Genomic DNA, 22,282 nt, shown 5'->3' with positions numbered 1-22,282 from the left:
TTTCAATAAACGGGCTTGATCAGAAACGCTTGTCTTGCCTCACTCTCTGTGCTCCCCTTCCTGCCCTACTCTCTCCCTCCCTCAGGAACGGACCTGCAAGGATTTACCGCCCCGCTGGCTGGGGCAGGATCGGACAGAGCAAGAATAAGAGGTGTGCAGGGAAAAACAGTTTTAGAATTCCAGGCACAACCCAAGGGTCTCTGTATCAGACTGACTTTCACTTTGTTATCATACTTGTTGTATAATGACTGAAAAACATGACATGATTAACTGATGTGATGCCTCAGACACAAAATGGGAAATAAAATCTGGGAATATTTTCCCACTGAAGAATCTCCCCACTGGAGAACGTGGCTAATGCCTCCACCTTACCTTGAGCAATACATTAGAACATTTAGCAATTGTAAAAATACCGACCACAAAAATGTGAGTCTGCTTAATTAGCAGAACATCTTCATGGTAGAAGTTTATTTTATTTATCTGCCAGTGGAATCCCAAGAGGCAAAAAAAATCACTACCAAGGTTGGCCAACGCAGATAATGAACATTATAGATTTTTAGTGAGGTTCTGAGTTCTACTGGTTTTATCTGACTGCATTAAGACACATACACATGCCAGTGTAAAGAAACAACATGAACTGAACTAATCACACAGAGACCTCATTGCTGGAACATTAACCATGATTATTATGATTTCAAAGCTTTGCAATTGTGAGAATATAATGACATTATGGAGGAGGAGGGGGAAGTAGAAGAGGAAGTGATAGGGGCTTAATTAAATATTCCTCGCTACTAGTGTGAACAGGGACCCAAACACGGACACTGCGTGGAACACAGATACTAATTCACGTAACAGAGTGAGCAACTCAACGATTTACTGATGTAGATTCCCTATAAAATTCCTCTGCTATGATTCAGTTCTCATTTTTTTCCTGTATCTATGGAATCAAAATTTCATCATGATGAATAGTGCCTTGAATCTTTTGGGGGGGGTGGGGAGAAACAGCAGCGGCAGCTCTGAACACAAGAGATTAGCTTTGTGTGTAATACACCTGGCTCTTCAGTATCCACGAGATAACCTAGGCCCTAACAACAGAGACCTTCCGATACTAAGGGTTTTAACTTTTGCCACTTCCTAACTAAACATTCTTTCAGATTATTTTAGAAGTTTCTTGAACAACAAGGCATGGTTTATGTAAAATATAAGAATCAATGTATACTCTCAAGGTCAGAGTCAGGGATGAAATGCGCTACCCGAATCTAGTAACACATTTACTCCTTGCTGCATATAGGTTTTGCACATGAGAAACACAGGCTCCACTTTTCTGGGATCCATGCAGTAAATGTTCACGAACACCAAGCAATTAACGAAACATCCTTCAGCTACTGAAATGAGCGCTCGCAGTCACGTCAGACTTCTCAACGAAAATAAAAGCAGTGACGGATGCATCGGAGAAACCACGCCAGGCCGAGTCAGTGCTGGAAAGACCACAGTGAGAGCACTGGTAGTCAGGAGTTTTCTGCTTGTTTTTCTAAGGGATTGAGACTATTCTCCCCTCACATGGCTTTTCTGTACACCACAGGCTTTTGCTAACGAGGCATTTCAGGCTTCAAATGAAAACAATCATCCTTTAATGAAAACGCTGAGAAGTGTTTCTCTGGAGTTTCTGATCCTGGGGACAACTTGCTATCGGTCCTTAAGGCAAATGCCAGGAAGTCAACGAAATTGTAGAAGTCTCAGAATGTAAACATTAAAACTGCTGGCCAAGGAGTTCTCTCTGTGGACGAAAACTTCTCGCAAGAAGACCTATCTAGAGTACCAGCTTCTTGGCTTTTGAAGTTCACGTGACTTTTATGTCTAGAAGCACTGTACATTTTTTCCTTTGTAGAGACTTCTTTAGTGGATAAAAGTTCATGATGTTGCTTAAAAAAAAAAACAAAAACCACCAAAACCAAAACAAACAAAACACACCAATCCTATTGCAGAGAAGCTACTCAAGCAGTTCTGAGGTTTGATTTTGTTTGTTTTACTCTCATATTTTACTTTTGTGGTTGGCGTATGGAAAACCAAACTGAGAAATCATAATGTTGGAGTATTTTAAAGGCATGCTATCATAGATACTAATAAGCTTATTTATACAATAAGATCTCTGCAGAAAGTGCTCAGCCCGATGCCACATTCCGGGATAACCCCCGTTGGTTTCTTTTTCTAAATTGCCCATGTTGACGGGCTTCACAAATACCCCTGAAGTCTTCCCAGTGTGCTTGGCAACGATAAAATTCATGGCGATATCATCACAGTTTTGGGTTTCATCTATCAAGGCGTGGACAGCTGCGGGCTGCCTCTGAAAGAGGTCAAGGTATTTGCTATTGAAGAATGAGGCTCCAATCAGCACCAAAGAGTACTGGTCACCATTTCCAAACCCTGGTGTTTGCAGTTCAAAACCTCCGTAACTGTAGACACCTGATGAAGTAGAGACATGCTTTCTGGGAACAAATCCTACAATTTGATCAGGAAATTGCTGAAAAGATGGAAAAAGAACAATTAAAGTGGCATTTCTTTAGGGCAGACACGGTGAAAAAGGCAATCATTTATTACAGAGAGAAGTGTACAGATGTATCAGCTTTCTTTTATTCCTGGCTTCTACATCTCAATTTCATCTAACTCCAGGCAACTTGATAAATCTATGTCTGATCAGTTTTCAGGTCAAATTCCATCGCAACCTAAATCACTAACAAAATTTCTAATCTTACAAATGTTCTCTTAGTGCAAACGTTATCTGATATTAATAAATTCTAGTCACCAAGGAGCCTGGTTCTTTAAAGTTTGCTACAGGAGAAGCTGACTGTATGAATGCAATTTATTACAGTAGATAAGATACAGTGTGATTATTTTGAAAAATTGTTTTAATCTCTTAGGAGTACATAACATTATGGATCTACATTTATGATTCTCTTGTTTTTCCATATTGATTTCAATGTTCTTGAAAGCCAAGGTTGATCTTAATGTTATATTTCTCTCCCTTTTCAGTTTGGGTGTTTCCTTTTTAAAAATCTGAGGAAAAATATGAGGTACCTGTGGCTTAGTCAGTTAAGCACCCAACTCCTGATGTTGGCTCAGGTCATGATCTCACAGTTTGTGAGTTTGAGCCCCGCGCTGGGTGCTGCACTGACAGTGCATAGCCAGCTTGGATTCTCTCTCTTTCTGTCTCTCTCTGCCTCTTCCCTGCTTGCTCTCTCTCTCTCAAAATGAATAAACTTAAAAAAAATACGAGAAAAAATATATGAGATGTCATCAGGATCTTTGGAAAAAAGATAGCGGTAAAACAATAGTAAGATGAGAGTAACTAAAAATAAAACAAAAATCACCAAACTGGAGAAAACCAGAGAAACATGGAAAAGAAGTAAGAATGTATAGAGTTAAAAGGTTTAGTTCAATCTCATAAGTAATTTGTGTTTCACTCATTTAATGAACAGACATTAAACGAGGGACACACACACACACACACATCACGTAGGTTAAATCCCATTTCAAAAAATTCATAGTCCAGGGAGGGCATGATCCAGATATGTGAACAAGGAATTCCCATACTCTGAGATGCTTGGACATGCAGTTGGGGAAGCCTCCTGGCACCACCTAGGACAGTGTGACAGCTGGTTGCTGGGAGGCAAAGGGGAAGGTCAGAGGGTCAAGGATGAATGAGGGGAGGCTTCAGAGAGGATGTGTCACTTACACCATCTAGGAGGGTGAGGGAAGCTCCACAGATGACCAGAGGAGGAAGAGTCAAGGCGCTAGTAGAGAAGTACAAAGACCTGACAGACACTGGTCCCAGCTTGCTGCCTCTCTAGCTCATGTCTGCACCATGCAGGGCACTGGTGGATCTGACTTCGGGAGTTGGGTTACCTTGGGCAATGGACTGAAACTGTTCCTGCTTATTCTTCTATGAAGAAAACCTAAACATCATATTTACCCATCTTTAATTATCGATTACTTGGATTGTACTAATTAACCACTGTTCTATTTCCCCCCACCCTCGACATTTTAGGAAAATTGATGTCCTACCTGAAATAGAAATTTCACAGCTGGAGTGTTACAATAGAAATTTCTGCCTAAAGCAGTTTTATTTACAGGGCTGGAAAAAGTGCTGATAGGGGGGAAAAAAACAACCTGTTGATCAGTATGCTCAGCATGAGCTTAGAAACTGCAGTCTTGAGAGTGGTGGTACCTGCAGAGTACTGTGACCACTTACGTTCATATCTAATGTTCTAATATCCCATGTAGCTAATTAACGGAGGGCACCAGAGTGTGAATTAGACCAGTACCGGGGAGCACAGTGTTTAATTATTTGACACAGCTTCAGATTATTGGTATGCAGTTCTGGTCGTAAGTAACTGTACTGCAACTTGTTCTGTTCTGAAGTTTATTTATTTATTTTGACAGAGAGAGAGAGAGAGAGAGAGCGAGGGAGGAGGGAGAGAGAACGCACACAGATGCACGGGGTTGGGGGGAGAGAAAGGGAGAGTGAGAATCCCAATCAGGCTCCACACTATCAGCACAGAGCCCCATGAGGACTCCGTCTCATGAACTGTGACATCATAACCTGAGCCAAAATTAGGATTGGATGCTTAATCAACTGAGCCACCCAGGTGCCCCAAATATTTTGGACACTATATGGTACTTTAATTAATTATTTTAAGTAGGCTCCATGCCCAATGTGGGGCTTGAACTCATGACCCTAAGGTCAAAAGTTGCATGCTCTATCAACTGAGGCAGCCAGGTGCCCCTGAACTGCAGCTTGTAAAAGCCAGCTACTATTAATTAACACATATTCAAGAGCAAAGAGTTGTTTTTACAGAATGACAAGCAATGTATGCCTGTTTATTCCAGCCATGACTGAGGAAAAAACCTAAATAAATAAATAAATAAAATGGCGACCACAATGACACGATGGAATTATTATTATTACTAATTTCTAAAAAGGGGTCCCAGCATTAGGATTAAATTTTGTGGGTGTACAATGTTTTCTGTTAAAGCAAGTTATATACAATATTAATACACAGATACACTTCTCTTTTGAGATACATATCTGTGGCCTTGTAGAAAATTCTCTCTAGATTCCAGTCTTTGCTCTATCAGATCATTTCCTCATTGTTCTCTGAAGTAGTTCCAGCCCCTCTACCTAATATACCAAACATAAATCAAATACAGATAAAGGACACCATCACTTGAGGTTGGCTCAGCTGAACACAAGAAATCTTGATCACCATGCGCCGGGCTCCTCTTGTAGATAAATACCGTCTACACAGTTTGAGGTGACTCCCACATTAATCCACACTGCCCTGGCTAAACCCTAGATAAACCTTCATACTGAGGAGCTCGTAAAGGGAAGAGCCACATTACCTGCCAAACCGAGAAAGCAAAGTCAAGGTCTTGGGCGCTAATTAGCGTGTCATCGTCTACCATTAACACCGCTGAAAACAAAAGGAGAAAATTTTAAATCCAACAGTTTGGAAATGAAAACAAAAGTAGTATAATGCGATGGTGTCTAGAGAGACCATTCAAATGAATAATTTTGTGCACAAAATTAGTAAACAAGAAATGTATTCTTGGAGAGATTTGTAGCAGAAACAGTGTTTATTTGAATTGTGATTGATTTTATAATTGCCTGAGGGGGAAATTGTCATGCCGTTATCATCTACTACCTTAGAAACGAATGATCCTACAAATAAATAAAACTGAGGGGCTTTTAAGCAAATTGCAGTGCTCACAAAATGCTCTGAATTGGAGGAAAAGGGAAGTGGCAAAAAAAAATACATTAAGCATAAGCCGAATGCCATTTTACTTTCTCTGATGCAATATGTAATTATAGAGTATCTTCTTTCACAACAGGAACCTCTTTGTCACTGTTGCAAGGCGTGTGTGATTTCTTCTGAGGAAACTGCTTCTTGACATCTGGAAAACTGGCCCCTTTAGTTTTTCAAAGTGCTTTCTTTTGATTAAATTTCCCCTGCTTTCTCCATATAATTAGGACCCAAGGCCAGAAATCCACATACCCGCCTCCCAGCTCCGGCTGGCTGCAGCCCTTGCCGGCTAAGAACCCAGCTGCAACTCACCGGTGGTTTCCAGCTCAGGAAAGACCTGGAGCCGATTTCTCACCCTGTTTGTCGTCTGGAGTTTGAAGATCACAGGGACAGGGTGAGGCCCGAGAGAATTCCATAACTCATCGGGTCCCTTCTCCCCAAGGTTGTTCCACACCACGATCACTTTATGCAGGTGCGGCACTGCCTGATAATGATTTAGAAGTCTCAGTAAGAGATCTGTTCTGTTGTATGTCTGCATTATCAGAGTAAAGGAATCCAGGGCGGACTTGCCCTGCGACTTTATTTCCCTACGCAGAGTGAGCATCTTGTCTTCTTTAACATTTGGAAGTAAAGTGGTCAGAGCCCCGGCTACCAGCAGCAGCACAAGGATGGCCACCAAAGAGAAACGAAGCCCTCGAATCCCCATCACTCTTCCAGGAAGTTTGCAGATGTGGCAACACCTGGCATAGAAATGGAAATAAAATACAAAGCGTTATCATCCTTACTAGTTCCCAGGTTTTCTTGTTTTGTTTTAATTTCTTTTTGAGAGAGAGAGAGAGGGCACTTGAATGAGCAGGGGTGGGTGAGAGAGAGAACCCCTAAGCAGACCCCATGCTCTCAGCACAGAGCCCAACGCGGGCCTGAACCCAAGAACCATGAGATCATGACTTGAGCCAAAATCAGGAGTCAGAGGTTTAACTGACTGAGCTACCCAGGTGCCCCTTTGTTTTTGCTTTTTTAAGGAGGACGGAAGTTAACCTTACTTTAGTTTGTTTAAAAATTTTTTTTACAGAGCATGAGCAAGGGAGGGGCAGAGAGAGAGAGGGAGACAACAGAATCTGAAGCAGGCTCCATGCTCTGAGCCATCAGCACAGAGCCCAATGCGGGACTTGAACCCACAAACTATGAGATCATGACCTGAGCTGAAGTCGGACACTTAACCAACTAAGCCACCCTATTTTAGTTGATTTAAATTCACAGTTCTCTTGGCCTCTTACAGGAATTTTTACCTTTTTACAGGTAAAAATTAAAAGTACAGTGAACAGACCTCTTGGGCTGCTTGCTATGCAATTATGGACAAAAGATCATCTACATAGAAGCCAGAAGAATTAAGCAGCGCCTTTAAAAATTTGTCCTCCTTTTAATGTGAAAAATTTGGAACTGAGATTATTTTTTCAAATGGGATGACATTTCTCTTCGTAGTATACTAATTCTTTAAACAGCTTTACCGAGAGATCTTTGACATAAAAGTTGTATAAAGTGTACACTGTGATGTTCTGATATGTGTCCACAGCTGACCCTTGAAGAAAGCAGGTTTGAACCACATGGGCCACTTAGTATGTGGCGTTTTTTCAATAAATACAGCATAGTGCTTTCCATGGATTTTCTCTTCCTTAGGATTTTCTTAACAACGTTTCCTCTTTTCTGGCTTACTTTGTTGTAAGAATACAGTATATAATACATATGCAAAATATGTGTTAATCAACTATTTATGTTATGGGTAAGGCTTCCGATCACCAGTAGGCTATCAGCTGCTAAGTTTTGGGGGAGTCAAAAGTTACATGTGGATTTTTGACTGTGTGGGGTGTTGGCGCTTCTAACCCTCACATTGTGTAATTAACTTCAGCATACACATTTAAGCTTACTTTCTGGTAGCAAACCTGTTTCAAATGAAATCATATGCAGAACCCTAATATAAGAAACAGATAATAATGGTAGTAGCAGCAGCAGCAGCAGCAGCAAGAAGTATAGTGGGTTAACTACTTATCAGGTCCTGTACTAAGAACCTCACATGTCATAATGTGTACTTATTTGTTCAAGCAAATAAACAAATAGTTATAAGCACTTTTTGTACCAGGCACTGTTCTAGGTTCTGTGGATACAGTAACGCATAAGACAGACAAAGTCTCTGCTGTTAGAAGCAGAGGAAAGAGGAAAGACGGACAAACAAAAAGTAAACTCAAAGACAATTTAGTATAGTGGTAATGAAGAGAATAAATCAGAGTGACATATGCAAGGGCCAGATTATCAGGGATTTTGTAGCTGAAGAAGGAATATAGATGTTTTTAAATGTTTATTTTTGAGAGAAAGAGAGAGCGAAAGAAAGAGAGAGAGAGAGAGAGAGAGAGAGAAAGCAGGGAGGGGCAGAGAGAGAAGGAGACAGAATCCAAAGCAGGCTGCAGGCTTTGAGCTGTCAGCACAGAACCTAATGTGGGGCTTGAACTCACGAACCATGAGATCACGACCTGAGCTGAAGCTGGATGCTTAACCAACGGAGCCACCCAGGTGCCCCTAGATTTTATTCTAATTGAGATGGGAAGCCATTAGAGGGTTTTGATCGGGGGAGGGACAGGATCTAGTTTATCTTTTACTATAGTCTGGATACTCAGGGAGGTTAAATATCTTTCTCAAGATTACCAAGCAACTAAGAAATGGCTGTGGAATCTACACCCGGGGAAACCTGCCGCCAGAGCCAGGCTATTCTTCATTATGGGCTAGGAATATACTGTCGAATTTCAGTTCAGGTTGAACTGGGGTAGGGCTCTGGAGCTTCCAAATCACCCTCCCTCACAGCACACGAGGGTCAGGAGGTACTGCAGTCAGCTGTGTCCTCTCCTGTCCCTCCCTGTCCCTGAAGGATCTGCCTGAGACGGCTCCAGAACGGCAGGTGACCAACACCCGATCCGTGTGGCCTGGACACTCGTCGGCCAAAGTCCGTCTGCTCGGACCTCTCAATCCCTCATGGTGGAAGAGGCTGAACCTCAGAGGCAGTTTCACAGAGACCGGGGCTTTGGTTTCCTAGCCGCACATACAGTGTCACTCTCACCCCTGTGCCTCCTTCAGGAGCGCAGTTGACTTCCAGTTGTTGCTGTGTTTTTCGTATTTCTCTCTTTCTGCTTCTGATTCCAGACCTCACTTACTTCTCCACAAGCCTCCCTAAGCTCGTCTGTCCTTACTGCGTATTTCGGCAGCCGAGCCTTCCTATACGTCTCAGCATATATCCTAGCTCCATTTGACTGCTCTGCTCAGATACAAAAGCCAGAATCAGGAAAATGAATGTGTTCAGACATCTACCTATAAAAGGACAGAAAACAAAAATCAACCAGACCTTTCTAAACATTTAAAAAATGGCTTTAGAAAAAAAAAATAGATCTTAGAACCTGAAAGAATGAGATATCATTATTCTTGGTGACTTTAATGGATCCATCGTCTACCCTTATATTTTGATACAATTTCTCTTCTTAGGCTATCCAATAAACACATACTCTCCTCCATTCCTCAATCAGACCCCTATGATAAAGCTGGACGAGACTGCTCACCGCCCCTCACAGGGTGGTATGCTCACCGGACCACGCTGCTCTCGTCCCTCTTCTCTGTGGAACACGGCCTCTGTACAGTTGTGCTTCTTGATTTTCGGCTGCCCCTACCTCCTTAGAAAAGTGCAGTGTGTGTGGATACCTACTTGACCTCACACCTTGTGGTTTAGCTCGGCGTGTGCAGCCAGACCACCATTCCACAGGCAATCCTAACACTGAAGTCTAAATCTACCCATCCCGCAGATTAGATTTCTAATGAAATCTCGCTTTAGGTTCCAAATGATGTTTAGTCAACCTCTCGTTTTTAATTAAGGAGAGTTAGCAGTGGTGGAATTCAAGGGACAATCTCATTCTTGTAATCTTGTTTCATGTGGTAGAGTGTGTTTTCTAGTTGTAGAAACAGCACGGACACAGAGAGACCATATAGACCATGACTTTAACATCTCCCTTTCAAGTTTACAAGAAAGGGGGATGGAGAATCCCAAGGCGGGTGGGTAGGGGCATACGCTCCATGACTGCATAGTGTGCTGAGGCATGTACAAGCAAAGAAAGGGGTTATTCATAAGATCAAGGGCATGGTCATTGCCATTCAGCAGCTCTCACTTTTCAATAGTCCAGATTTGGAAAACGATGTTACCTTGTAGTAACCTTTACAGAGAGTTTTCAAAGATCCTCTCTTCTGGACTTTCTTTGCAGCCCGTTCTGTTAAGAAAAGCAATTTTGTGTTTCTCCTTTTATCATGGCCTCACTCAAGAGATGAATAAAATGAATTTATTTTCGAAGTAACCTCAGCTTTACTATGATTATTTTTTCAAGGACAGTCATTTGAGGCTTTAGAATGCAATGTTTTCATTGCATGCACCCTCTTACTAAAATAAAACATACCATTAATGTAGTCAACCAAAACAAACCATTATGAATTAATAATCTTGGTTCAAAGGCCTTGAAAATCCTTCTAATACATTGAATCAAAAGCAGGTCTCATAAAACATATTTTCAGTTCTGCATAAAAATGGCTAGCTATAAACACTGAGATTGAAGAATCATCCAGCAATTGCATTAAAATATACCCTGATTGAAATCTTTGTGTTCATTTTCCACAGCTGAGTAGGAAACAGGATATTGTAAAACTTACACAGAAGTGTTTCTAGTTTCTGAAGTAGACACTGGTAATTATCTAGCAGTTTTAGTTTAGAAAAAGTAATGACTATTAATTACTATAACCTACCATAAATATACATTGTCAAAGACACTCTTGAGTATTCCACTATTGCTTAGACTCTGAAGCACGACTTATCCCCATGCCCATCACAGAAATTTCCTCTTTCAGATAACTTCTAATCCCCTATTTTACCTGTAACAAAAATGTTGTGGGAGGCATGAATAATTTATCTTTAGAAACACAGTGTAAATATTGTATGCGGTATTTATCAAATAATGCAACCCAATAAGCTTATGTAAAATTTTTAGTCCGTCTGGAAAAGCCAGGAGAGCTAGAACTTCACAGACTGCAGTGCAAGCAGCACGTGTGTACTTCTAGAACAGATGAAGTCTGGGGCCCCACTGCAGACCTACCAGCAACAGTTCCGGACCAGCTGGGAGAGTAATGAGGACTTCACTGGCTATGTGGATTCCAGTTTATGGCTTTCCTCTGTTCTTTTTCTATAGAAAGAACTTATCATCTAATTTGCAGCTTTGAGCTTTGAACAGGAGATACGAGAAAGAACACGTCTGGATGGTGTACATCTTCTGTGCAAAGAACCAAAAAGGTACCTCCCAGCTCTCTTGCCCTTAATTCCAATAGCTTCTTAGATTTTTTTCTTATTTCTTTTTAATGCCTGTATATGTTTACTGACACTGTCTCATTCTAAAAGTATCTGACAGCCCTTAGACTCTTCTTTCTCTGCCTCTGTCCTATCTATGACTACCATAGATTAAATGTGACCTTAATAAACATAGTAGATGTCAGCATAACACAAGAAAAAGTCTTCCTCTTAGGGGGGCCTGGGTGGCTCATTCGGTTAAGCGGCCGGCTTCGGCTCAGGTCATGATCTCATGGTTCGTGGGTTTGAGCCCTACATCGGGCTCTGTGCTGACAACTAGCTCAGAGCCTGGAGCCTGCTTCGGATTCTGTGTCTCCCTCTCTCTCTGCCTCTACCCCACTTGGACTCTGTCTGTCTGTCTGTCTTTCTTTTGAAAATACAGGGGTGCCAGGGTGGCTCAGTCAGTTAAGCGTCTGGCTTCGGCTCAGGTCATGATCTCACAGTTCGTGGGTTCGAGCCCCGCGTAGGGCTCTGTGCTGACAGCTAGCTCAGAGCCTGGAGCCTGCTTCAGATTCTGTGTCCCTCTCTCTCTGACTCTCCCCTGCTCACACTGTCCCTCTCAGTCTCTCAAAAATAAATAAAAAACATTAAAAAACATAAGAAAAAGTCTTCCTCTTCTGATTATCTGAAAAATCAAAGCTCCCCAAATTATATTTTTTGCACATACATTAACTTGTTAGTTCGTCATAGAGAGAGAGCATATCTATTATTTTCATATTGTTATTCTAACATCTTCTACACCAGGAGTTTTCAACTGGGCATGACCCTTGTTCTCCAGGTGACATGTGGCAAAGACTGGAGACATTTTTGATTGTCAGGAGCGGGGAGGAGCTGCTATCGAGTGGGCAGATGTCAGGGTCACCGCTAAACATCCTATAACGGACCGGACACCCCTCCAAAGGGAAGAATTACCTGGCCTACCGTGTCAATAATGCTGAGGTTGAGAAACCCTGCCCAACATATATTTTACCTAACAACACTACTTGGCCATGACTGGGGGAAGGAGTGCTACCCAGGTGGCCTCTGAAAACCCCACTGCTGTGGCTATAAACCATCAGCGATCAAGCGTTGGCTCCAAAGCTGCCCCAACATTTACATGCTTTACTGCACAAACACATAAACTCCGAAAGCCGAAAGAGAGCTCAGAGCTCTCCTAAGTCAACTTCCTTGTTTCATGAAGAACTCAAGGTTTAGGCATAAGGGACTTGCCAGGTTCATGCAGCTGCGTGTGGCACGCCAGCAGCAGAGCTGGGGCAAGAATCTACTTCCCCTGCTGGCACAGTCCACGACCCTTTCCACTGTGTTATGGTAAATTCTGCAAGCATGTGTCAAAAAGTAAGTATACAAGCCTGTTACTATCTATAAGATAATATAAATATTCAAACCTAGTATGCTAGGATATTTTTTTACAACTTCATTAAGATTTATTTCTGGAGTGCCTGGGTGGCTCAGTCGGTTAAGCACTTGAGTTCGGCTCAGGTCATGATCTCGCAGTTTGTGGGTTCAAGCCCCATGTCAGGTTCTGTGCTGGCAGCTCAGAGCCTGGGACCTGCTTCAAATTCTGTGTCTCCCTCTCTCTGTGTCCCTCCCCTGCTCACACTCTGTCTCTCTCTCTCTCTCTCTCTCTCTCAAAAATAAACATTAAAACCACCACCACCACAACAAAGATTTTTTTTCCTATACCATAAATTTCATACATTTAAAGTACAACCGACTCTGGAACAACACAGGGATTGGGAGCACCAACCCTCCACCTTGCACAGAACTCCACATATAACTTTTAACCCCCTCTAAAAGGTTACTACTAGTAGCCTACTAAGACCTAGCGATAACACGAACAGTTGAATGACACATATTTTGAATGTTATACGTAGTACGTACTGCATTCTTACAATGAAGTTAGCTAGAGAAAAGGAAATGTTATTAAGAAAATCATAGGGAAGAGAAAATCCATTTATAGCACCATACTGTATTTATTGAAAATATGTGCATGTAAGTGGACCCATGCAGTTCAAACCTATGTTGTTTAAAGGGCCAACTAAAAGGTTCAGTGGCTTTCAGCAGATTCACAGAATTGTGTGGCCAGGGCCACAATCTAACTTTAAAACATTTTCCACACCCCAAAAAGAAACTCCAGACCCATTCATTAGCAGTCACTCCCATTCTCATTTTCCCCAACCTCCCTGCCAGCACCAGGCAACCACTGATCTGCTTGGTGGCCATAGATCTGCCTAGCCTGGACGCCACATACAAATGGAACTGTGCCGTACGTGGCCTTTGTGGCTGGCTTTTTTCACTTAGCATAATGTTTTCAAGGTTCACCCATGTCATAGTACACATCAGTATCTCATTCATTTTCTTTTTGTTGCCACATAACATTCCATCCCCCCACAGATAGAGCACATTTTGTTTATCTGTTTATCAGCTGCTGGACACTTGGGCTGTTTCCACAGTTGGCTATAATGCATAATGCTTCTATGAACATTCATGGGCAGGTTTTTATGTGAACCTATGTTTTCATTTCTCTGGGGTATACACTTAGCAGTGGAGCTGTGGGGTCCCTATGTCAGAATTAAAAAAATTTTTTTAATGTTTATTTATTTCTGAGAGAGAGAGAGTGTGTGTGAGTGAGAGAGGTCCAGAAGAGGGAGACAGGATCTGAAGCAGGCTCTGTGCAGTGAGCACACAACCCAATGTGAACCGTGAGATCATGACCTGAGCCAAACTCAAAAGTCGGGAGCTTAGCTGACTGAGTCACCCAGGTGCCCCAGAAATTTTTTAACATCTGAGAATTGAATAGCTTTCAAAAGAACATTATTTGAAATGTTTAAAAAATTTTTTTCTTAAATGTAGGTAGAAGAGAAAAATGTAAATAAGACATAGTTTATAAAACAACAGTTGTAAATTCTCTAATATGTGTCTCTAAATGGACCAGGAAATTTGAATTTTCAAAAACCCACTTTTCGGTGGGATATTTACTTATCTCATCTATCAAAATTCCCTAGAAGGAATGCTGTGGAATGTTGAATGAATAATTCTTTTCTCAGGGCCGGCTCCTTCAGATTGAAAAAGCAACAATTATCTAGACAGAAGATGAAAACAAATATGCCAGAGCATAGTATGAACAAAGATTAGTTACGTCCTCTGACTCAGAAAGTGGAAACACAGTGAGCAGTCTGACGTCGTACATCGAGAAGCTGTCATTTTCATTTTGATGCCACAGATGGCAGAGGAGCAATAATTATGCTGCCGTTTCACTACCAGCTTTGCCTCACATTGTACAGATTGTTTTCTCTTCTGGTTCATCCTCCAAAATATGTACTTGCCTAAAAACTGATGATTATAGAATATAGATGCTCAGAAAAGGGCCCGCGGCTGCCAAGAGATACAGTCATTTCCAAAGTGGAATGCAGAAGCCAATTCGGAACCTGGGCTTTTCCTTCCGTGAACATGCGGGAGGGGCCGGAAGACAGAGCTATGATGCAACTGAGAAGCAGTCTCTGACCAGGTTCATGGTCACCTGGACACATACTGCTCAATCCAAGGCAAATTCCAAAAGGACTCTTCTCTTACGGTACCCGACGGCCAATGTGCTGGCCTAGGACTCCATATGTTGGTCCGTGCTCTGTTCCCTATGCACAAGGCCTTTCTTGGTCACCGCCTGAAAAACTTCTACTCCCATCTGCCCCCCACCAAGTATCTTTCAAACATCTCCTCCTCTAGGAATGTTCCTCTCAAGCTCTCCATCCTCAGTGCTCCTGGGAACTCAGAACATTCTGCTTCAAGGCTTTGTTTCCAGTATTCCGACCATGGGCTATGCTCCTTCTGGAGTCTATTACCTGGAGGGCAGTTTCTGTTAGTCTCTGTAACCCACAATAGCATACGGCCAAATGAAATGAGGGAACCTACGTTTAAATCGTCTTCAGCAACACAATGGATAAGAAATGCCTGAAACTTAGAAAATAAGCTTAAATTGAATGCAAGCAAAGGGCCAGTGAAACCTATACCGTACCCAAGAAACCCATCCCTCCATAAATAACCTGGGTTGTCCCCGACTTGGTGACTAGGACAGCCAGGCATGAAACATGGTCTCAAGCACAAGCCACCTTTCTACCATCAGTTCTGGGGCCAGGCTACTTGATAAATACAAGATGTCCCACACCTCTCATTTCCCCCCAACATCTTTCCAAAGATATTCTGCATTAAAATACCTCTGCACATACTTGTTTCTATGGAAGCTTTCGGAGAATGAGCTGATTTGCCTTCGGGGGAAGTCATCACTTGTTAGATCAGATCACCCTTGTGAAGTTCCCCAAACCTTTAGGGACTAAGAAAAATCAGAAGCTATATGACTCCACCTGGCAGGCACCACACGATTTAAACCAACAGACACTACAATCTTACCTAGCTGAGAAATTAAAATTTAGTTTGGATTCAGAAACTGACATAAAACCCCTTAGACTTCAGGACCATTGCCAGAAAAAGAAAAGTAAGTGAGGACATTGCCCCCAAGTGTCCTTCCCTATTGCCCGGAGTAACCTCTTCCATTAAAACTTCAAACCGCATAAACTAGAATTTACTTCATGGCAAAACACAAAATGCTAGAAATAGTACATGAAAGGTCACTTTTCTCTACAAGTCTCTTCTAGGTGCTCTATGGTATCCTCAGAAGTCTGACCGTTAGTATTTTCCCCATATTCAAGAAATTCATTCTTTTCACTGTTATTTTAGAAGTGCCATACAGCTTTTCTCTTCCTGCTCTTCCAACTGCTATTCTCTGCTTCGTAAATGATTTTCCCTCACTTTTCCTCCCGAAGAATCCATCTGTTCTTACAAGGCTCTTCTTAACTCCCATTACTTTCTTCACAAGTCTAAATACATCAAAATAAGTTATTTTGTGTTAGTTATAAATATTCTGTATTTAGGACTAGGAAAAACAGCAGTAGGAATAGCCTTATAGTAATCATAAATGATAAAAGTGTCCACAGTATCAGATTCATCTTGTGATCCTGCTATATTTATGATCAACGGTACAGTGTTCTGAATGGACTGTTCAGACGACCACAATCTGGATCACCTGTGCCACGGACTGGCTATTAGGATGAATGTGATTAGTCTTTTTTATTCACAGTCTAACTGCCAAAGTATATAAGATCACTGATAGCCCATTTAAAGCCTGCCTTTTAGAAGGCTTAGTCCTGCTGTCCCTGCATTCTGAAACTGTGGTTCTGAAACAGAAGTGCTCAAGCAGATTGATAAACAGCTACCTTTCCCCCAAGACCACATTTGAACAGGTAGATGCTGCTGCCACAGGTCCTTTCTCACTACAGAGTGTAGGGAGAGAATTTCTGGACTCGGTACATTGAAGATCAAGTCCTCCTGTTGGCAGCCTGGCTGAGTGAGCCATTCTTTTATAGGTAAATCAGGTGTGAATGAACACCAAGGGCAGCATTTAAAGCAGGGCTAAGAGCAATAAGTACCTGTGTTTCCATTTCCCTCTCCAATCCCACCCCATATCCACAGCTAAGGTTGCCCAACAGTCTTGGCATTTTTTTTCCCTCCTAAGCCTGTAAAAAGCATCATATTCCTTTATAATACTTCCTCAGACAGCTACTGTCAATTAACTGGATTTACCTAATCATCACTCATTTAAGAGGAAATAACATACACATATTATGTGCAAAGTTTTTTTTAAGTACTGCCTCCTTTAATCCAGCCGTTTGCCAGGGAGGCAGAGAGTGAGGTCCTCTCTACCCTCAAAGCGTACGGGTTATGTTAGATAAAATTATGCTAGATAAACGTTTGTTTTAGCCTTGCAGCCTTCTGGAATTGCCAATTAATTGTAGCTACGATGAAGATGAAGATGATGATGATGTTTGGAGATGACCAATTCCATGGACATGTATCAGGGACAGGAGCAGGAATGACTGTATTTCTAAGAGGAACATCCACGACTTGTAAGGATCCAAGGAGTCAATGTATCCTAAGAAGAAAGCCTAGAAATAGAAAAGCATTTTTAGCTCAGTACAGTGCCATGCAAAATTAGTTCCAGAAATGGGTCAGAAAGAAACCAAGTACATCTGCAAATATATGACTTTTACCATTCTAGGATAAGAGAGTTTTTCATTTGAACTTCTCTGTTTCAGTCACAGGAAAAGGGAGGGAAGGCAAGACTGTAAGGCAACAGATCTCTGGAATATTCTATGGATCCTTGTTTCTTTTACAAAATACTGGTTTTCAGCAATAAACTCACATTCCAAAATAGCTAAGAAAAACAGATTTCATAGGTGTGAGTTGTAATTTATAAGTAGTTTCAGATATTAAACCTAACATCAAAGCAATCCTGATTCATATAAGCTTTCTAACATTATTAGAGGAAGGCCGAAATACCATGGTAAATATTCATCAGTCAACAAACCCCGGGCGCAGCACCGTCTGGCCCTGTAATGCGCACGATGCTAACACCCGGACCACTCAGTTTCTGCCCTTGCGGAGCTCAGCAACAGTAATGAAAACTGTCAGGCCTCTAGCCTCAGTGTGCTATAGAATATCTCAAATCAGCAATGTTTCAAACCTTTAGAGAAGGACATTCAAACATATCCACCTGTTTTACAGATGGGATACCTGAGACCGGGCATGTTAAATGATTTTCCCTGAGCACAGAAAGAGTGGCAGGTCCTATAACACTCCAAACTCACACGTGCGCCACTTCGTATTTTCAGGGTCTTCTGCACAGTGTCTTATCTCCGGCTTTGTTCTAGTCTACCAGAGTATTTCAACTATATGGGTATTGGCTTTATTCCATAAGCTGAACTGTTTCAATGGATAAGACTAAAAAGAGGCCTCACAGAATTTTCTAACAGACCCTGGCTCAAGTAAGACCTTTTATTTCCAAGGACAGAGTACCTCCATAGGAAATCATTTTTCTCAGATAAAAGTATTGGTACTACACTCATGCTCACAACAGCATTACGTGCCAATAGTCAAAAGGTGGAAGCAATCCAATATCCATGAACAGAAGAACGGATAAACAAAATGTGTTATATACAGACAATGAAATATCATTTAGCCTTTAAAAGGAAGGAAATTCTAACACATGCTACACCACAGATGAACCTTGAAGATACTATGCTAAGTGAAATAAACCAGTCACAAAAACGACACGATTCCACTTATGAGAGGTATCTAGAGTAGTCAAATTCATAAAGATAAAAAGTAGAATGGTAGTTGCCAGAGGCTGGGGCATGGGCGAAATGGGGAGTTGGTTCATGAGTATCCAGTTTGGGTTCTGCAAGATGAGAAAGTTCTGGGGACAATGTAACATACGTAACCCTATAAAACTACACGCTTGAAAATGGTTAAGGTCGCAAATATTATGTGTACTCGACCACAATTTTTAAAAAACAAACAAAATACTGGTACTTACCTCATAATGGTAAAGTTTTAATTTTTAAAAAATTTTCTTTATGGCTTCTTAATTGATAGGAACAGGATCTCTTGGCACTATTAGGGGAAAATCAAAGAATTTTCTGTGATGTTCTTTGTCAGTCATCAGGAGATTTTAAAAAATGCTTTTAATGCGATTGTCTATAGGCTTCAAATTATTTTTAGAAATTAAAATTAGTATTCTGTGTTTTAAAAGTTACATTTAGGGGCGTTCACTTTCGAATGTCCCCTCTCTGTAAAGAGAACTTTCCTACAATTCTTCCTTTCTAATCTTATATTCTAATAAACTTTTGCCTGCTGCTCAAAAAAATAAAAAAATAATAAATATTAGGCAGTGAGATAGAGATAGAGAATGTCGTCCTGTGAGGACGGAGCTAACACTGCTGTATTTGTGTTTCCATCTTTGGGAAGTATGCAGAAGCAGGAAAAAACCCCACATCGTCCTGACTATCCAATAGGTTTGCACAATCGAAACCTATATGCCATATATATACGTGCCATGGAGCAAAACCTTGGACTTAAGCTTGATTTCTAGATTTTTAAGAATCTGTAGTTTTATCCACCATCACAGTGTCTTTTTTCACTTGAGGTTCACAGGGCATTCAGTTTGAAGCATCTAAGAAAGATGGGGTCTAAATTGGGCTGCAGATAAATGCCAGGGTTGGTCACCGAGGAATGACAGATGGCCTCCTTCCTACTCCTTACTGACAACGGCCTGAAAGGACCTGGAACCCTGACTGGACAGAAACGTCCCCTTCATTCTCTCTGCCTTCATTTCTCACAGTCCTCAGTCACATGTCTGAGAAGCTGGGAGGTTTTTCCATTGTATAGTCCGCATAGTTAATCCAATGCAATTAATTAGTAGAAGATGATCGAAATGAACGTTCAAAAGTGCAGGACAGAAATATACTTATTAAATGTTCATTACTGTATCTATCTGATAACCTTAAAAACCCATTTAATCTCTCAAGACATGAAGGAATGAAGAATTATGATTGGAGTCTTTCAAAATCCTGCATCTGTAATGACCACCTGAACTGAGCTTAAGAATCATTTTTTGGTTTTCCGAAATAATGTTCCTTCATGACACAAGTTATTGAAGGGACACTATTATGACTGGGACAAAAGGCTTGGTATATATGAAGAGACTCACTGAGTGACAGTTGTCTCCCTTTGACACACCAAGGGCATACCTTGTACATACATTAAACATCACACAATTCTAAAATCCTAGACTGATTTGCCTGTCACCTTCTCTCCTCATATCAGCTGCTTCTTCCCATAAAATCCTTCCAGGGAGAGAACTTGTAACTTAACTGGCTTTGTAATTATTTCCCTCCTCCCATCCTGCATCTAGCACAAAGACTAGCAGACAGCAGACACTCATTAAATGACTGCTGAATGAAAGAATCTAACTTTAACTTTGATAGGACAATATGTTGATCACCATATATAGATGAAATAGTGTTTCAAGATGACAAAAGATGACACAAACATTTTTCAAACATTCCACTCATAGAACTTCTTCTGATTTAACTAGTGTCCAGTTTATATTTCCAACAAAATACCATTAGTATTGAAGTTGGTAATTATGGCATCCAAGACTGAAAGATACCAAGCGGTACTGCCCCTTTTCAAAAGGAGAAGGCCCTCATGGGAATATATATATCTTTCCTGGTGGAGAGTGGGGCAACTGGGGAGTCCCAGGAAACTAACATAACTGAAATTAAACCTCAATTTCTCCGATTTGTTCCAACACTATTTGAAAGGGATAATGCAGATTTCTCCATAAACCAGCGGAGCAATTTCTTATTTGTAGCAATATGGATAAAATGCAGAATTTATTTTCAAAGGCAGAATACAAAATTACAGGCTCAAATTGCAGCTGACCTTGATGAATTAAAAGAACACTGGAAATCAGTGACTGAAATTTGGTTATTTCTATACATCTCCCCCTCCGTTTATCATATTGAAATAAAGCCATTTGGAGAAAAACCCAATTAACATAGAAATCCTTATCTTTAGCTTAGTTTGCACCCACTTAATGTTTCTCCAGCAGTGCAGTAGAGTAAAATTCAAAATCAATGGCTAATATAAAACCTTCCTAAAAAATATACGTAAATTCTACTGATTGAGAATATTTCCACGTTTACGTTAAAATAATGAAATATATGCCCAAAAGGCAAAGAGAAAATACTCTTTCCAGAACTTAATTTCTGGAATCTAGATGTTTTACACAGCAGTTTTAATTAACATGAACACTGAAAAAAATTACATTTTCAAAAATAAAGCCAACGAATCCCTACCCCACTCACTCACAAAGTTCCAAGAACCAGAGCAAAGGACGCATATATCCTTACTGCAAAAGAATTTTTTTTACCACGAAAGCATTTTGCTATTTCCTTACCTCGAGTGCAGAAGATTGCAGCGTGGACAGCCGATTTACTTGCTTGCAGCCTGGTTCTCATAAAACGGAAAGGGCCTCTCGCTTGCTCTGTTTTTTGTTTTTTGTTTTTCTAAACCCAGCAGCGTGGATCCACCCAGCCTCATTCGCTGGATTGATAACCTGGAAAAAACACCGCCCGCAAAGTGAGCGCCTGAAGCAGGGGACAGTCCCCGAGTGGCCGCCCCTCCCTTCTGGTGACGCTCCACTTCCTGTTAGACTAAAAGGCAGTTCCCAAGAAGCTCGGTTTTGTAGTTTCTAGCACACTTCCAAAAGCCAGTCCTCCTTTCCCGCATTTCTTCCCCAAGGTAACAACTTTTAATCATTCACGTGATGGACCACCTGACCTTACTCAACCAAACAATTTTCCGGAAAGGCGCCCGCAGGAAGGTTCCAACAACTGTGGGTGCTTGGGACGGGCCCGAGGGCTCGTCTCCCAGCGCCCCGCTCGCCCTCGCGTCCCACCGACGGGCCAGCTCCTCCAGCATTTACCTCAAATTGCGCAGGGAGGTTCTGAAAAAAATTACAGCCGCGGCTGCGGCCCTCGGGATGACCTGGAAGTGAAGGGGACCTGCACGAACTCGAGAGTTTCGGGGGGTTCGCGGGCTGAGATTGTCCGGGAAGGAATGCCTTACCCAAACCACAATTCCAACGCGGTCTCCTAGGAGTTTCCTTTAAAGGGCTACTTCTGATACATTTCACATTCTTTAGAAAGACATTTATTGATTGCTTCCTACTTGGCAGTATGGGAGGCCAGACGCTGGATTTGGAGATCAGATTACTACGATTTGGTTGGGTACACCCAGAGTTCAGCCGGCAAAACCATCACTTACGCTTCTTGCGGACTAGCGGCCAAGTGTTCTAGGTTCTAAAGCATTGCTATTTAAAGCACCGGGATTTAGTTAATAGCGGGCAATGGCGAAAGGGCAGGCGCTGGACACCAGCGCATCCGGGAACATCAGTGGTGGGCGGTCGGGGTGGGCGAGAGCAGGCTCTCAGCAAACCAGCCATCCCAGCCTGCGGGTCGCCACCTCAGGAGTTTCTTCACGACTCCATCCCAGGCCAGCATTTCAACTACCTAGCAGTTGCCACCTTTTCTGCCCCTACAGCGTCCCCGCAGCTTCCACCACGCCCCTCCGTAAGCCCCGCCCCCACCGCGCAGGTCCCGCCCTC

At 41.8% G+C, this 22,282-nt stretch overlaps 1 protein-coding gene across 7 annotated transcripts; it reads right to left on the bottom strand.

The window, feature by feature from the left end:
* Positions 1-425: 425 nt before the first annotated feature.
* Positions 426-22,186, bottom strand: EXTL2 (exostosin like glycosyltransferase 2). Of its 7 annotated transcripts, none has more exons than XM_029949076.1 (7): positions 21,074-21,406; positions 18,647-18,723; positions 16,024-17,216; positions 15,444-15,547; positions 6,114-6,541; positions 5,401-5,471; positions 426-2,521 (listed from the first exon to the last, which is right to left on the bottom strand). In XM_029949076.1, the coding sequence occupies exons 5-7, from the start codon at positions 6,505-6,507 to the stop codon at positions 2,033-2,035; spliced, it is 954 nt and encodes a 317-aa protein (XP_029804936.1). In that variant the 5' UTR covers positions 6,508-6,541; positions 15,444-15,547; positions 16,024-17,216; positions 18,647-18,723; positions 21,074-21,406; the 3' UTR covers positions 426-2,032. The 7 variants fall into 7 exon arrangements, with proteins under 7 accessions (XP_029804936.1, XP_029804937.1, XP_029804938.1 ...); XM_029949077.1 differs by having other exon boundaries at positions 16,855-17,216; XM_029949078.1 differs by having other exon boundaries at positions 17,071-17,216.
* Between the last annotated feature and the right edge of the window lie 96 nt (positions 22,187-22,282).

Source organism: Suricata suricatta, chromosome 8 (genome assembly GCF_006229205.1).
Source record: "Suricata suricatta isolate VVHF042 chromosome 8, meerkat_22Aug2017_6uvM2_HiC, whole genome shotgun sequence".
Lineage (NCBI taxonomy): Eukaryota > Metazoa > Chordata > Mammalia > Carnivora > Herpestidae > Suricata > Suricata suricatta.
This window is presented reverse-complemented; position numbering and strand designations above follow the sequence as displayed.